The sequence below is a fragment of the Streptopelia decaocto genome (assembly GCF_964273445.1).
Source record: "Streptopelia decaocto genome assembly, chromosome: 17".
NCBI classification, from domain to species: domain Eukaryota; kingdom Metazoa; phylum Chordata; class Aves; order Columbiformes; family Columbidae; genus Streptopelia; species Streptopelia decaocto.
The window spans coordinates 1,253,178-1,268,259 of record NC_138672.1 but is presented as its reverse complement, the minus strand read 5'-3'; the positions used below and the strand labels follow the sequence as shown (position 1 = coordinate 1,268,259).

At 54.3% G+C, this 15,082-nt stretch overlaps 2 protein-coding genes across 3 annotated transcripts in view; one reads left to right on the top strand and one right to left on the bottom strand.

Moving 5' to 3' along the window:
* Nucleotides 1-1,606: 1,606 nt before the first annotated feature.
* The window catches only part of DPP7 (dipeptidyl peptidase 7), a 28,670-nt gene continuing 15,194 nt past the window's right edge, over nucleotides 1,607-15,082 (bottom strand). For both annotated transcript variants that reach the window (XM_082068004.1, XM_082068005.1), the window contains exons 9-13: nucleotides 6,489-6,607; nucleotides 6,251-6,407; nucleotides 5,888-5,952; nucleotides 5,042-5,112; nucleotides 1,607-4,556 (exon numbers count right to left, since the gene is read on the bottom strand). In XM_082068004.1, the coding sequence (XP_081924130.1) occupies nucleotides 4,415-4,556; nucleotides 5,042-5,112; nucleotides 5,888-5,952; nucleotides 6,251-6,407; nucleotides 6,489-6,607 (554 nt within the window). In that variant the 3' untranslated portion in view covers nucleotides 1,607-4,414. The remainder of the gene's footprint in view (nucleotides 4,557-5,041; nucleotides 5,113-5,887; nucleotides 5,953-6,250; nucleotides 6,408-6,488; nucleotides 6,608-15,082) is intronic.
* On the top strand, nucleotides 7,027-14,725 carry LOC309447421 (kelch-like protein 9). The gene is made up of 4 exons (XM_082068003.1): nucleotides 7,027-8,928; nucleotides 10,106-10,358; nucleotides 12,798-12,958; nucleotides 14,132-14,725. Exons 1-4 carry the CDS (start codon nucleotides 7,567-7,569, stop codon nucleotides 14,528-14,530), a joined length of 2,175 nt encoding a protein of 724 aa, XP_081924129.1. The 5' UTR covers nucleotides 7,027-7,566; the 3' UTR covers nucleotides 14,531-14,725.

Below are 15,082 nucleotides of genomic sequence, written 5' to 3'. Positions count from 1 at the left end.
CCGATTTCCAGTGCCACGCTCCGTGTATTTAACAGGGTAGCTCTGTACTGGCTGGCACGCTTGGTGCTTCAACAGAAGGGTTAAGAGTTTCCCAACTTTGGATTTGGGGAGAAAGGCTTTGTTTTTTGTCTCCATCAAAGTCTGGAGGCCTTGGCTGCCGCTCAAACCCAACCCTGCTCAGAAATGGATGACTTGTGCTTGCCGGGAAAACCTGCGGGTTGCACCATCAGTTGTGAAGCTCTGACCTAAAGGCGTGCGAGCAGACACGCACTTCTCAGTGTTGTGTGCGCTGTCTGGTTCTGCTCCTCCCGCTGGTGACGATCGGGTGCACGAGGCTTTTCTCAGCGCCCCCCGGTGCAGCGCTGCCCCCGCGCGGGGTCCCGCCGTGGCTGCTGCTCTGGGTCTCGGACTCCGCGTCCTCCTGCCGGGACCTGCGGCTGCTGCTCGGGGCCCTTCAGCCCAGAGGGCACCGCGCGCCCAGGGCTTCCCACTTAGTTCCCGTTCCCCCTTGCCCAGAGCTTCCAAACGTTACCGATGTTTGTGGCAGCGGCTTCAGACATCCGCTGCAGTTTCTGAAGCCTGTTTTTGTCATCATTTTTAGTGCTGCTCATCTATCATCTGCATGGAAGTCGATGTATATCTTATGTATCCCTTTGCCATGGCATCTGAAAGATTTTAGTTCATTCTTCCATATAAATCAAACCATTTGTGTCCCTTGCACTATGTGGATTCCTTTGAGGCAAGTACTATCTGCAAGAGGAAAGTAAGAGATCGGTACAGTGCATTATAAGAGGATTAAAGAACTCTAATCCTTCTGGAAGGTCAAAAGGCACAAAACAACCCGCTGGCCAGAGGCGGTGACTTGCAGGTTACTTTCCAAAAGACTCATAATGAACTTCTCTGCTCTAATGCACTGCTGGCTTGCTTTAATTAGGCTGCCTGCTTGCTGGGAGCTAAGGATGCTGTTAGAAAGGTGATAAAACCAAGATGTAATCGTCTCTGTCTGCAGACACATCCAGTGCTGTCTGCTTCTTTAACGCGGTGCTAGTCCTGACGAATTGCTGGGGTACAGCAGATTTAAACTCGGGAAGGCCGGGTCCCTGTGGGCATGGAGGGTGAACACCAGGCTGTGTCTCCGTAAGCCCGCGAGGGGCAGCGCTGATAAGCTGCAGTTCCAGCAGAAAGTCCGGAGCCTGACTTGAGTCTGAGCAAAGGGGACGGTGAGAGCTCTTAGCAGAGGTGTGGAGGTTTTCACCAGCAGAAACGGAGACGCCGTGGGTCTTAGTGAGGATGTAGTTCCACTAACAGTCTTAAAGCGTTTTTCTTTGGGGGCTGGAGTTTGACTAATCGGGTCTTCCCTATGTTGTCCTTCATTTGTACACACCTGAGAGATCTGACAAGCGGCTCCATCTGTTCCTGCTCTTCCCCGCACTCCTCAGCGAGGTTGGGGACCAGGCGCTTTGGCCTTTTGTACTTAACAGGGAAGAGGCGAGTGGATCGTATGCGAAAGAACCCCTTTTGTCCACCTGACTGTTGTGAAACCCCGCGGTGGCTGAGGCGGCGGCTCGGGGAAGCAGCTGCTCCGCGGGGGCAGCGCGGACCCCGCGCTGCAAACACTCAGCACAAAGCCGCGTGTTTGAGCAACGGACCAGGAACCAAACAACGCTGAGACTGCCGTGTAAGCACCGTAAGCCCTGGAGGCTCCTCCGCGAACTCATAAAATCATGATAAATAGGTCACCTGAGGCATGAAATTGATTACCAGGATTTAATATTTTTGCAATTACGCTACTATTTATTGGAGCATAGAAATTCCAGTAGGTAAGAATCCACCTGTTTATGTGCAAAGATGAGTTTACTCCACCTGGAAAGGTGAGAAATATCCTTTTTTTATCTTCTCTGGTTATATTGCCAAGCAAAGAAATTACATCATACACTTTGATAAACTTGTGATTTATTTTAAGAAGACCTGCAGATTTCTCAAGTGAAGCGTGCTCTACTGGCCACCCCTGTGGAGACCTCGAGTGACAGCTGCACACACCACGACTACTTGCTGTAAATCTCCAGCCCAACAACTGGGGATCTCTGGTACAAGGTGAAAACACAACCAACCAACCCAAACCCGCAGCACTGGATGAGGCTGATACCACCGGTCACGGGAGAGTCCCCGGGGAACCCGGGTAAGTAACGACCACGCCTCTGCTGCTCCGCTGCTTATCTAGTATTTACGTTTTATCTAAAAATAACTTTGCTTCAGCCTTCAGGTGCCTCTGGCAACCATGCTTTTCAGAACAACGATCAATCTTGGGTCTTAAGGCACGCTCTGATTTCCACCAGTTACAATGCCTTCTCATTCTGAGCGAGTGTGAAACCCACACGGCGGGGTTTGCGCTCCAGTCAGTGATTTGGCCTTTTGCTTTTCTTTAGTGTGTTCTTAGGGACAGGTGGGACACTCATGTGTCCTGCTGGGGCCCTCGCAGCCCCGCGGAGGCGCCGGGACGTCCTGTGTGCGGGAAGGGGGGAGGCCGGCCGGGCTGAACGAGCTGGGCTGGGACTCGGGAATACAAGGGGAATTTCTAACCTCTGGAAGATGGGCAGGTGCTCTGCAGGAATACAAGGGTGCTGTGAAGTTGTGCAGGAAGAAAATCAGAAGGGCCAAAGCTCCACTAGAGCTGAGCCTGGCTTGGCTGTAAAAGTGAACAAGAAACGTTGCTATAAATACATCAGCAACAAAAGGAGGGCTAAGGAGAATCTCCATCCCCTGACGGCTGCGGGGGAAACAGAGTGACAGAGGACAAGGCAATGGCTGAGGCTTTAAACGTGAGACCAGTGGTGCTGCGGGTACCCAGGGACAGGGAGCAGAATGAAGCCCCCATAATCCAAGGGGAAATGGTTGGCGACCTGCTACAGAATTTAGACACACACGAGTCTAAGGGGCCAGATGGGATCCACGCACGGGTGCTGAGGGAGCTGGCAGAGGTGCTCACCGAGCCACTTTCAGTTACTATCGGCAGTCCTGGCTAACTGGGGAGGTCCCAGGAAGTTGGCAAAGGTGGCACCCGTCTACAGGAAGGGCTGGAAGGAGAATCTGCAGAATTCCAGGCCTGTCGGTCTGAGCTCGGTGCTGGGGAAGGTCGTGGAACAGATCAACTCGAGTCCCATCCGAGGCACACACAGCACAGCCCAGCGATCAGGCCCAGTCACCATGGGTTTGTGAGAGGCAGGTCCTGCTTGACCAAGCTGATCTCCGTCTATGACAAGGTGACCCACGCAGTAGATGACAGAAAGGCTGTGGGTGTTGTGCACTTAGACTGCAGCAAAACCTTTGACACCGCATCCCACAGCATCTCCTGGAGAAGCTGCAGCTCACGGCCTGGATGGAGTATCTGTGATGGACAAAGAACTGGCTGGAGGGCCAGGCCCAAAGAGTTGTGGTGAACGGAGACAAATCCAGTTGGCGACTGGTCATGAGTGGTGTTCCCAGGGCTCAGTACTGGGGCCAGTTCTGTTTAATCTCTTTGTCAATGATCTGGATGAGGGGATCGAGTGCACCCTCAGTAAGTTTGCAGATGACACCAAACTGGGTGGGAGTGTTGATCTGCTGGAGGGTGGGAAGGCCATACAGAGGAGTCTGGACCGGCTGGATTGCTGGGCTGAGGCCAATTGTCTGAGGTTCAACAAGGCCAAGTGCTGGGTCCTGCACCTGGGTCACAACAACCCCATGAACGCTGCAGCTGGGGAAGAGCGGCTGGAAAGTGCCCGGTGGAAAAGGCCCTGGGGGTGTTGGTGACAGCGGCTGAACATGAGCCAGCGTGTGCCCAGGTGGCCAAGAGGCCACCAGCATCCTGGCTGGTACCAGGAATGGTGTGGCCAGCAGGCCCAGGGCAGTGACCATCCCTGTGCTGGGACCTGTGGAGGCCAAACCCTGAATCCTGGGGTCAGTTTTGGGCTCCTCACGACAAGAAAGGCCTTGAGGTGCTGGAGCGAGTGGAGAGAAGGGAACGGAGCTGGTGAGGGGCTGGAGCAGAAGTTTGATGGGAGCGGCTGAGGGACCTGGGGGGTTCAGCTGGAGAACAGGAGCTGAGGGGAGACCTTCTGATCTCTGAACTGCCTGAAAGGAGCTTGGAGCCAGGGGGGTCGGGCTCTGCTCCCCAGGAACAAGCGCCAGGAGCAGAGGAAACGGCCTCAAGTTGCGCCAGGGGAGGTTGAGGTTGGATCTGGGGAACAATTTCTTCCCCAAAGGGCTGTGGGGCGTTGGAACAGGCTGCCCAGGGCAGGGCTGGAGTCACCACCCCTGGAGGGTTGGACAGACGGACATGAGGTTCTCAGGACATGGGGTAGTGTCAGAGTAGGTTATGGTTGGACTCGATGATCTCGAGGGTCTCTTCCAACCAAAGTGATTCTATGTGTTGTATTCACACCCATCCGCCTGCTGAAGCTCCCCAGTGTTTCTCCGATGTTCTTTCCATCCGTGCGGATTTCACCCAGTGATTGATGATACTCGCTTCGAGCTTGCGCACCTCTGTGACGGACGGGGGGTCAGCTGGATTGTGTCCTCTAGAGAGAGCAGAGCAATGTCAGCTGGGAGTGGGCAGTTCCTCATATTCATCCCCTGGAAAACAAGTGACAGCATCGCCCCCCCCAGGAGGCTGGAGGCAGCTTTGAGAGTCCTGAGCGCTCCCTTGCATCAGCGCCTGCTGCCCTCTCTGCTCCGGGCCTGAAGGCTGTTGGCTAATGCCAAGAAATGCTGGACTACTTGACATGACCGATCACTACAGGCTGCCACACACTGGTGCCAATCCCTGTGCAAGAACATGTTCTAATCAAAGTGCTCAGTAATGAAAGTTCTCAGCTTAGTGCTGAGCTCTGCGGAGCCCGCTCCCCTGACGGCTGTAGGAGCGCTGTACGGGGGAAGATGTGCTGCTCTACGGTTATGCTGCAAGTCTGGTACCCAGCCCGCTCTAGGTACGGTATGTCCTGGTTCTTTGCACTGTGCCCAGCTACGATCAAACACCAGGGCAGGAGGTCTTGTCAGTACTTACCGCAGATCTAGGTGGTGAGCGCCTCCTTTAATGGTCAGCGCAATTAGTGAAGAACTGAGGCTGCTGTTTATCTGGAAGGAGAAGGAGTAAAGACAAACTCTCACCAAGTGGCTGGGCAGAACTGGGCATCAGTTCTTAAAACTGGAAGATGAGCTGGGCAGGACTGAGGGGAAGCTCAGGATCCTTGGTACGGCCGATATTGTGTGTGTGCCTTACAGTCCTAACGAGCCAAATGATCCGTCTTCCCCCAAGAGGAAAACTCAGCCTACTCCAGTACAGGCAGTTTGCAGTTGACAGGCTCCTTTGGCTGGTGCACCCTGAGCAGCTGGGGTTGCCAAGCCAGCCTAAAACAAGGTACTTGTGCACTGCAAGCAGGAGCTCAACTAACTCAAAAATCCGGCTCTGGTTCATTTTTGGTTTTAAATTTTAGACTACAGCTCTGCCACCCCTTGTTGAACCTCAACCAAAATCCGCCCTGGTCCGAGGTGCTGCCGCAGCAGCTGTTTGGTCTCACAGCGTGGAGCACGGGGGCTGCGCGGAGCACGGCGCTGTCAGCACCAAGCCCACGTCTGCACACAAACACGACAGGTTGTGCTTCAGATCCGGGTGCTGGTTCAGGAGGCTCCTGCTGTGTCTGAACTAGCAAAGCCACCTTTGCTGTGTCAGTGTTCCTGGCTCATGGACTCATTCAAATGTGTCCTAAGGCTCCTGAATGGTTCAGCAGAAAACAACCACTTACAGAAACTCAAAATGGTGAAGATGAGTCAGCAGTGCTGCTTTGAAAGGGAGAGGGGGGCGGTGTGTCACCTGGAAAAGCTGCTCGGTGTCAGGAGTGCACGTGCTTACCCCACCTCCAGCCCACGGGTCCAAGTCTCCATTTGAAAAAATAATGTTGCTTGCACTTTTCAGGTCTGAAATTCAGAAAGGTGACGTTTGAGAGGTGCCCTTCCTGCCCATTTACCCAAATCTATTTGGCTACTGCAGCAAACATGGCCAAGAACAGAAAACATGGGAGAATGAATCGAAGTGTTGGCAGTTTCTAGGTTTTCCACTTCTGCTCTAGGAGGCACAGAAGGGTCTGTTTGCTGCAGCACAAGGCTGAGTTGTGCCAGGGCTCGCTGGGCTGTCCTCCCCGAGCTCTGCTGGGCACAGGGGGCACGGCCGGACGGGCACAGGGTGACGAAGGGACGAGCAGACGGCACAACTCACCTCCGCCCCAAAAGTTTATCTGCAGCCAGCGTGCTCGGGGCCTGACGCGCCACCTGCTCCAGCAGTACTGCTCTCGCATGGCCTCCGTGAACGGCATCTCGGGGAACATGTCGGTCACGTTGTTGCTGTTGAAAGTTAAGTTGATCTCGGTGCAAACCTAAGAGAGGTACAAGAACTGTCATGGGGTGTGGGGATAACCAGGGCAGCAGTGAAAGCTGTTGGTGTCTCCAACGCATACCTGGTAGTCCCAGGCCTCGGCGTCTGAGCCGATGCCGCAGCCCGTGGGGTCGGCGCAGGACTGGTACAGCTGGTATATGTCGTAACACTGCGCCGAGCTGGAGGAGTTGTACAGCACCCCTGAGAGGGAGAACACAGCACAGAGCCGGTCAGTGCTGCTCACCCACCGATCCCGCACCAGCCTCACAGCCGGGACCGAGCCAAGAGCAGCTGTCACAGGGTCACAGAGTGTCAGGGGTCGGAAGGGCCCTGGAAAGCTCATCCAGTGCAATCCCCCCATGGAGCAGGAACACCCAGATGAGGTTACACAGGAAGGTGTCCAGGCGGGTTGGAATGTCTGCACAGAAGGAGACTCCACAACCTCCCTGGGCAGCCTGGGCCAGGCTCTGCCACCCTCACCAGGAACAAGTTGCTTCTCAAATTTAAGTGGAACCTCCTGTGTTCCAGTTTGAACCCATTACCCCTTGTCCTGTCATTGGTTGTCACCGAGAAGAGCCTGGCTCCATCCTCCTGACACTCCCCCTTTCCATCTTGATCCCCAGGAATGAGTCCCCCCTCAGTCTCCTCTTCTCCTGGCAGTGCCGGGGCAGAGCTGCACCAGTGCTGGTTCACCATCCCAACTTCATGCCAAAGCTTTTCAATGGCCTCAAGCCCATCGTGTGATCCCCTTTACTTGTGCTGTGTCCACAGCTCAGGACCCCCCCAGTGCTCGCTCGCTGTTCTCTGTGCCAAAAGCCAATGTCCTTGTGAGAGCCCGAACTTCCAAGCCCAGGTGCACGCAGGAGCCGGCTGTGCACGGCACAGTACATGAACACCCCAAACTGAATGGGCCACGGCTGCTGAGACTTGCCCACCCCCGCCCTGAAAGGAGATGTTGTCTGAATCCATCGCATTTACTCAGAGGGCCAAGGGTGTCACGTCACAGACAGGATTTTGTTTGCCTGTTGTTCAGGAAGGGAAAGGCAGCATGTGCGGGCTTGCCCAGATGAAAGAGCTCCTGACCAGTGGGCCCGGCGAAGCATGGCTGGGGAGCTGCTTTTTTGTGCAGATGGGTAGTTACCAGATAGCGAGGAGGAGGAATGCGGCTCTGCGGGCCGTCCGCTGCTGCCAGCGCCACAGCCCACAGGAAAACCCACAGACACCGGGTTTGTGTGACAACCAGCAGCAAGAGCTCCGCTTGCAAACTGCCCCTGTGGCTCTGCCGCCGAGACGGGTGGAAGCTGCAGCCGCTGCCTTTTGGAGGCTCCGTGGCGGGGGCAGCGCAGCCCCAGCTCCATAAAGCACGAAACCACTGGTTTGGCTGCAGGCGCCTGGCCAGGAGATGCACTGAGTGTGCACAGCGGGGAGCCCTGGGGCCGCTCCAGCGCTGCGCACCCGCCAGAGCGATGCTGCTCAGCTCGGCCAGCGCGACGGGGCTCGTGTCGGACACCTACCTGGAGAAACTGCTGGAGGGGCTCGGCAGCCTCCGCTCGCAGAACGCGCTGTGCGACGTGACGCTGGAGGCTGAAGGGGTTTGCTTTCCAGCCCACAAGGTTGTTTTAGCGTCAGCAAGTAATTACTGCAAGATCCTATTTGTTGGAAACTTGACAAGAGCAGGGAGCCCGGACGGCCACGTCCGGCTGAACGCCGTCAGTGCTGCTGGGCTGAGGAATGTTCTCAACTTCATTTACTCCAACAAACTAGATCTCTCATTGCAGAACATCGAGGAGACTTTCAAAGCTGCAGAAACCCTCCTGGTTCGGGAGGTGATCAAGCTGTGCTTCCGCTTTCTGGAGGGTTGCTTGAACTGTGAGAACTGCACGGATGTTCTTAACATCGCTAAGAAACTCGGCCCAGCAGAGTTGAGACAGAAAGCAATGCGCTATGTAGGGCAGCATTACAAACAGATCCTGGCTGACCCCCAGTGCTTGAAAGACCTGGACCGAGGAACCCTTTGTGAAATTTTAGACAGGAGCGACGTGGCGGGATGCAGCAAGCTGGAGCTGCTCAGAGCCGCCGTGGGCTGGCTGCAGCACGACTGCGCGCGGCTGCAACACGCGACAGACGTCTTAAGGCGCATAAGATTCCCTCTCATTCCTTTACAGGATCTGCAGAGCTACGTCCAGGAGGTGCCTCTGCTGAGGCTGGGGTCAGGCTGCCAGCGGTACCTGCGGGAGGCTCTGAATTACCACTCGCAGCTGTTTGCTCAGCCGGTGCTGCAGACCCCGAGCACGAGCCCCCGCGGCGCTTCCACCGTGCTGCTCGTTGCCGGTGGCAGAACTGCTGACAACGGTGTGTGCAGGGAGATGTGGGCTGCAGACCAGAGCTGCAGCACCTGGCACAAGGTTGGGGAGCTCTGCGTGCCCGTGTACAACCACTGCGTCGCCATCATCAACGACTTTCTCTTCATCATCGGGGGACAGTGTAAATTTGATCCCACTGGAAAGCAGCCGTCAAACGAGGTGAGTCGTGAGAAACCTTCAGCCTTGGAAAAACGGCTGAGTGAGGAAGGGAGAAGGGAGGGAATCGTTCCTCTTGCCCATCCCAGATCTCCCACGTCTACAGATTTCCCAGCGCTCTGTGCATTACGGAGCCCTCAGGAACAGAGCTGCCAAACTCTCTGGGAAGCAATCAGGCTCTGCTCCGGTGTCACCTCGCTCCTGCTGTAGATTGTCACCCTAATCTGTACGCAGCCTCCACAGCGCCGGTTCAGCCCGGTCCACATCAGTCCATCAACCAATCCCATGAGTGCCACCCCTGTTCCCGGTACTCACCCAGGGTCATGGGGCATGGTTAAATCCTACCCTTGCCCTTGGGAACTGCTCCTTCCTTCGTTTTGCCCTTGAAAGGCACATCTGCTTTAGCTCCCAGGACCTTCCCTTTATGCCAGAGAGTGAAAAGACTTGTGCAGGATTTTATGTTTTTCTCTCCCGTGCTCCCAGGGGCTGTTTCAGCGCCACAGCCCGTGCGGCCACGTCCCCGCGCGCAGCAGCTCTGCCGCGGCCGGGAGGCGGCTCGGCGGAGCGGGCGATGCCGCCGGCTCAGCACCCGCTGCGGGTGGTTCTGCACGTGCTGCGCTTGCTCGGGGACCCGGGCTTTCTAACCACAGCTGACAAAGCAAGGCTGGGGAGGTATTTACTGCTGAACTAGACACAACTGGAAACCCAGCCCGACCAGGGGGGCTGTGCCCCTGCCTTGATGCCGCCAGGAACGGGGGGAGGCAACTCCTGCCCTCCCCTGGGCAAGAGCAGCAGGCAAAGCTCAGTTGCTCTCTTTACTACGCATTCAAACAGTAGCAGAGATGCAAAATGTGCTTGTTGAAATCTCACTGGAACAGTTTTCAGTTGACATGTGCTATTATAGCCGGTGTATGAAACAGATATTTCACTAAGCCAACGTGTTTCGCCTCCTGCTTGCTGCAAGCTGAGAGCACCACCTGTTCCCAGACCCTCCAGACCTCCAGAAAGGCTGTAACTGAGCATCCAGCTCCACTGGGAGGTTCTGCTGGGTCAGCCTGTCCAGGTCTGAATATAAAACCTTCCTCAGCCTGGGGAAAATGCTTATCAATCAGTTCTTGAAGCCACAGGAGACGCAAGCAGGCGCCCTCCTTCTGCTATCACCTGTCTGCTGCCATCCTAGGTTTTCCGGTTCGATCCCCGCAACACGTCCTGGCTGCAGGTCGCCAGCATGCTGGAGAGGCGGACGCGCTTCCACGCGGGTGTCCTGTCCGATCGCATCTTCGCTGTGGGCGGCGGGACGCTGCTGGGGACCCTCACGCGCACTGTGGAGTGCTACCAGCCCGCGGACAACAAGTGGCAGTTCACAGCTCCTCTCCCCACGCCTATTGCTGATCACGCAGGCACAACCCACAAGGGAATCCTCTATATTTCAGGTGATAGAGCTTGTAGAAAGCAGCATGTTTTCCTACAGGTCTCTGACATCTCAATGTCACAGTCTAAGCCTGCACCCAGAGCTCCAGTGTCCCTTTCCTGCTGTGTCAGCACAGCCTCACTGCCCTCCTGAATGGCAGGAATTGTTTTCACAGAATCACAGAATGGACTGGGTTGGAAAAGCCCTCAGAGATCATCCAGTCCAACCCTTGGTCCAACTCCAGCCCATTGACTAGATCATGGCACTAAGTGCCATGTCCAGTCTCAGTTTAAAAACCTCCAGGGCCGGTGAGTCCAGCACCTCCCTGGGCAGCCATTCCAATGCCTGACCACTCTCTCTGCACAGAATTGCTTTCTCATCTCCAGCCTCAATTTCCCCTGGCAGAGTTGAAGCCCATGGCCCCTTGTCCTATTGCTGACTGCCTGGGAGAAGAGCCCAATCCCCACCTGGCTAGAACTGCCCTTCAGGTAGTTCTGGAGAGTGCTGAGCTCAGCTCTGAGCCTCCTCTTCTCCAGACTAAACAAGCCCAGCTCCCTCAGCCTCTCCCCATAGGGCTTGTGTTCAAGTCCCTTCCCCAGTCTTCACCAGTTCTTTCCAAGACGCTACAGGTGGCATCACCTGTTTGCCGTCCACATGCCCCTGCTCGCCTTGACCCTGCAATCCTGGCCAAATCGCAAAGCTTGGCGGTCTGAAAAGGTACAGCGCAAGCAGGCTGCCACAGTGCTGGGGATGGGATTGAACCCTGGTATTAATCTGAATGTGAGATGTGGGACTAACCCTACTGCGCTGTACAAAAAGAAGTGCAATGCAGGCTCTTACCCACTGAGCCAGCACAGCTCCTGCTGCACGAGGGATCCTCAGTCTTTACAGTGACCGTTGGTAGATGGTGCAGGATGTAGAACAATCAAGCTGCATGGGTTTGAACACTTCAGGAAATTGCTGTGGGATCTTTAGCTTTTGTAGCTACTAATTTGGACTTGAGAGATAATGTTTGGTTTCTCCTAGGAACAGCACCGTGCTGTTTGTGTTGTTGCCTCTGCACTTCCGAGTCCTGGGCCAGGCTGCCATTGCTGTGGGCTCCCCGATCATAAACCAGTCGTGACCAGCTGGGATCACTGTACTGGTCTGGTGCAGGTGAACATCAGTTGCACAGTTGCAATGAAGTTCTGCACTGTCCTCCCGAGGCCCCTCACTAATGTTTATAAATATATAAAGGGGGAGTGTCAGGAGGATGGAGCCAGGCTCTTCTCGGTGACAACCAGTGACAGGACAAGGGGCAACGGGTGCAAACTGGAACACAGGAGGTTCCACTTAGATATGAGAAGAAACTTGTTCCTGGTGAGGGTGTCAGAGCCTGGCCCAGGCTGCCCAGGGGGGTTGTGGAGTCTCCTTCTGTGCAGACATTCCAACCCGCCTGGACACCTTCCTGTGTAACCTCATCTGGGTGTTCCTGCTCCATGGGGGGATTGCACTGGATGAGCTTTCCAGGGTCCTTCAACCCCTCACATTCTGGGATTTGGTGACAGCAGCACAGGGTGACACTGCCCAGGGTGAGCCCCGTGGGTCCCACAGGGGCAGCGCCCACGGGTAACGGTCCAGATGGGGAATGGCTGAGGCTCAGGGTCAAGTCCCTGCTTGGACCCAGCTGGCCCACAGTGCCAGCCCTCGTTGGTCTCAATTCCTACCAGAGAGCAAGGACAAAATTGCCTCACAGAGCTTCAAACATACCACAGTGATCTAGGCTGGATAACACTAAACCCCTCGGGTATAATATCTGACATACCTATAGTGTGCGTTTCCTTCTCCACTAGTGGGGTGACTGCAGATGTGACCTGGCCAGCCTACAGCCCTGCCCAAGCAAACCCAACGGTTCAGAGTGTTCCTTTGGTACAAGATCTAAACACAAGCTCCACGCAGACAGTGTCCACACACAGGAAGGGGCAGCTGGAGACGCTTCCCACGGCAGCACCTTCCTCCTGCACGGAGCTTTTCACACTGCACCCCTGAAATACAGGGGTGAGTGCACAGTAGATAACAACACCACTCACAGGTTGGCTCTGAAAAAAGCTCTGAACACTTTTCTTTCAAAGCACCATTTTGTGACTGCGGGTGCTGGAAGCAGATTCCCTGAGTAAAGCTGTTCCGGTTACACCTGAAATACCCCAAGAACTTTACTGAAAAATCTGTTGTGGAAGACTATTCACACAAAGAGCTGGACTGTGTGGGTTTGGTTTTTTTTCCCCTCTTTAAAATACCTATGCAGCTCAGGTTTTAAATTTCACACTGTGTCAGCTCTGCATAATGTGTGAAATTTTAAACCTGAGCTCCTTAGCTGTTTTAAAGAAAAAAATCCAATCAGCTCTGCTGGTGCTTGCAGAACGTTGGCTGGATGTCAGAGAGGATGATGGACACATTGTCAAGACTCCTCCTTTCCTTGCAGGGGGCTTCTCTGGGGGCAAAACCTTACGAGACACTCACAGCTACCTCCCTCGGCTCCGGCGCTGGGTCGGCAGCAGCCCCATGGCGTTCGCCCGCTGTGACCACGGGATGGCCGCGGTCAGGGACGGCATCTTCTGCATTGGAGGGAGGACACTGAAAGGAGTAAGTTTGTTTGCTCTTATGATCCCCAATCTGATCTAAAATGGGGTCTCTGTATCGCTAGGCCATGACTGGTTTATTCCAACAGGCTGACCGGTAACTCCATTGTTTTTGGGCTCTCAGTGGACTGGCACGGTCACAAGTCAGGCCAGTTTGCTTATAAAGCATTTCTGTCATGACAGTCACGCACAGTAGCAGCTGCCTTGTTGTCACACTCTATCTTCTAGAGCACAAAGGCTGTTCAAAGTGCTTTTTTAAGCAGAGAAAACATATGGTGGAGGCCCAGCCTGCTAACACAGGCAAACCCAAGTGTAAAACTGGCCACGTACCTGCCCCAAACACAGTGAGCACCTGATTTCCTTGGTTTGAGCTGAGCGGGGGCAAAACACCAGCAGACGGGAAGAGGAATGAACTGCACTGACGACAGGAGCTTAGACTAAAACCCTTTCCTAAAGGAAAGATGGGCTTAAGTCCTGGAATGCAAATGAAGTCTCTTCAAAGCTGTATTTCCCGTCTCTGAAGAGGGAACGCAGTGCCCAGCCCGCTGGGAGGAGGCCTGACAGCCACTAACAGACTCACTCGAGAATCCCATTCCCTGAAGCCAAGAGAACTGAGTTTTCAAAGATCATTCAGTAATTCCCATTTGAAAGCATAAAGACTCCAGGCCTGGCCTGATTTTACGACGACAGGTAGGGTTTCTTTTGACGGAGTGCGGGCACATTACAGCACTTAACTGCTTGCCGAGGAAGGGATAGAAATCTATAAGGAAAAACTGCACATCAAGGCTGACATCAAATTCCTCCAAGTGACACAAACTCAGTTACTGTCCACAACTCAATACAATGAGATCGTTTCCTTCATCATGTGTTAAAAGTCTGGACAGCAGGCGGGACTTGGGCTGTTCCAGTTCCCACAGGTCGCTGTGGCTCCTTGCTCAGCTCACTGCTCTGATTTACCACAAACACTTCTTTAAGGCCATTCTGGTATTTTGTTCAGTTTCTTTTGAGGCTCTGATTGCTGAGTGTGGATCAAAAATCAGGCACGTTGAGCCCCACGGTATTCAAATCGCTGTTGAGACACTGGTTTCCTTTCTCATGAACCAAGTGAGCCTGATGTGCCAGCGATGCCCACTGAGGGCGCGGTACCGTGGATGAGCACTGCTCTGGTTCTTTGCAGGTGGAGGAATGGATCCACGTCAACGAGACCGAGTATTATTGCCCTGGGAGCAACCAGTGGACAACGCTCACGCTGTCCCCGTTCAGCCGCTGCCAGTTCAGCGTCGCGGCCGTGGGGCCCGTGCTCTACCTCACGGGGGGCGCGTCGCTGCAGCACATGCAGAAAGCAGCCAGCGTGTTCCTGTACGACACGGGGCGGCGGGTTTGGCAGCAAGCCGGGCCCCTGCCCAAGGCTCTGGTGGATCACGCCTCTTGCGTGATTAAACTGGCCCACGGGAACGCGGCTGCGGAGACGGGCAGAGGCACCAAGTGCTCCCCTGAAGGCAGGACAAAGGAATCTGCCCTCAGCTTGTTCATCACAAAGGAACAAGAATCCCACTCTGCCTCAGAAAAGAAGTAGGATGTGAATATGTCAAGCGGATCTTACAGCGTTTGCCAAGGTATTAGTATTTTAACAACTCTCAGAGCTGCTGGCCAAACACCTTTAGCAGTGACTTGAACTGGAATGTTCCACTGGGTGCTGTCATGGTGACATGTATAATTTGCAAAAAAAGCATTAGTTCCCAATCCTACTAAGCTGCATTAAACCCATAAGAATTCCTTAAATCAATTTTTTGTCATTCAGAACCTGTTTTTCTGAATAATGACCAATATAGAACTTATTTTTAATGAGCAACTTGAGAGATGTTATGAGGAAGTCCTCAAAAGAGCTTTGGATTCTGTCTCTAATAACTTCCTTACAAACACTGCTGGCTGGCAAATTAAGGACTCACAGAAATAAACATGCACAATGTATTTAATTCTGTCTTGCCACTGGTTTAAGACCGTAGGGCACTGTGGTGCCAACCTTGTCCTCAACAAGCAGAGCAGATTTCCCCCAGTGGGCGTGCACTGAACCTGCACTGCCTGAACCGGAGTATGGGCGAACTTCTAGAAAGAAGCAGGTACCTTA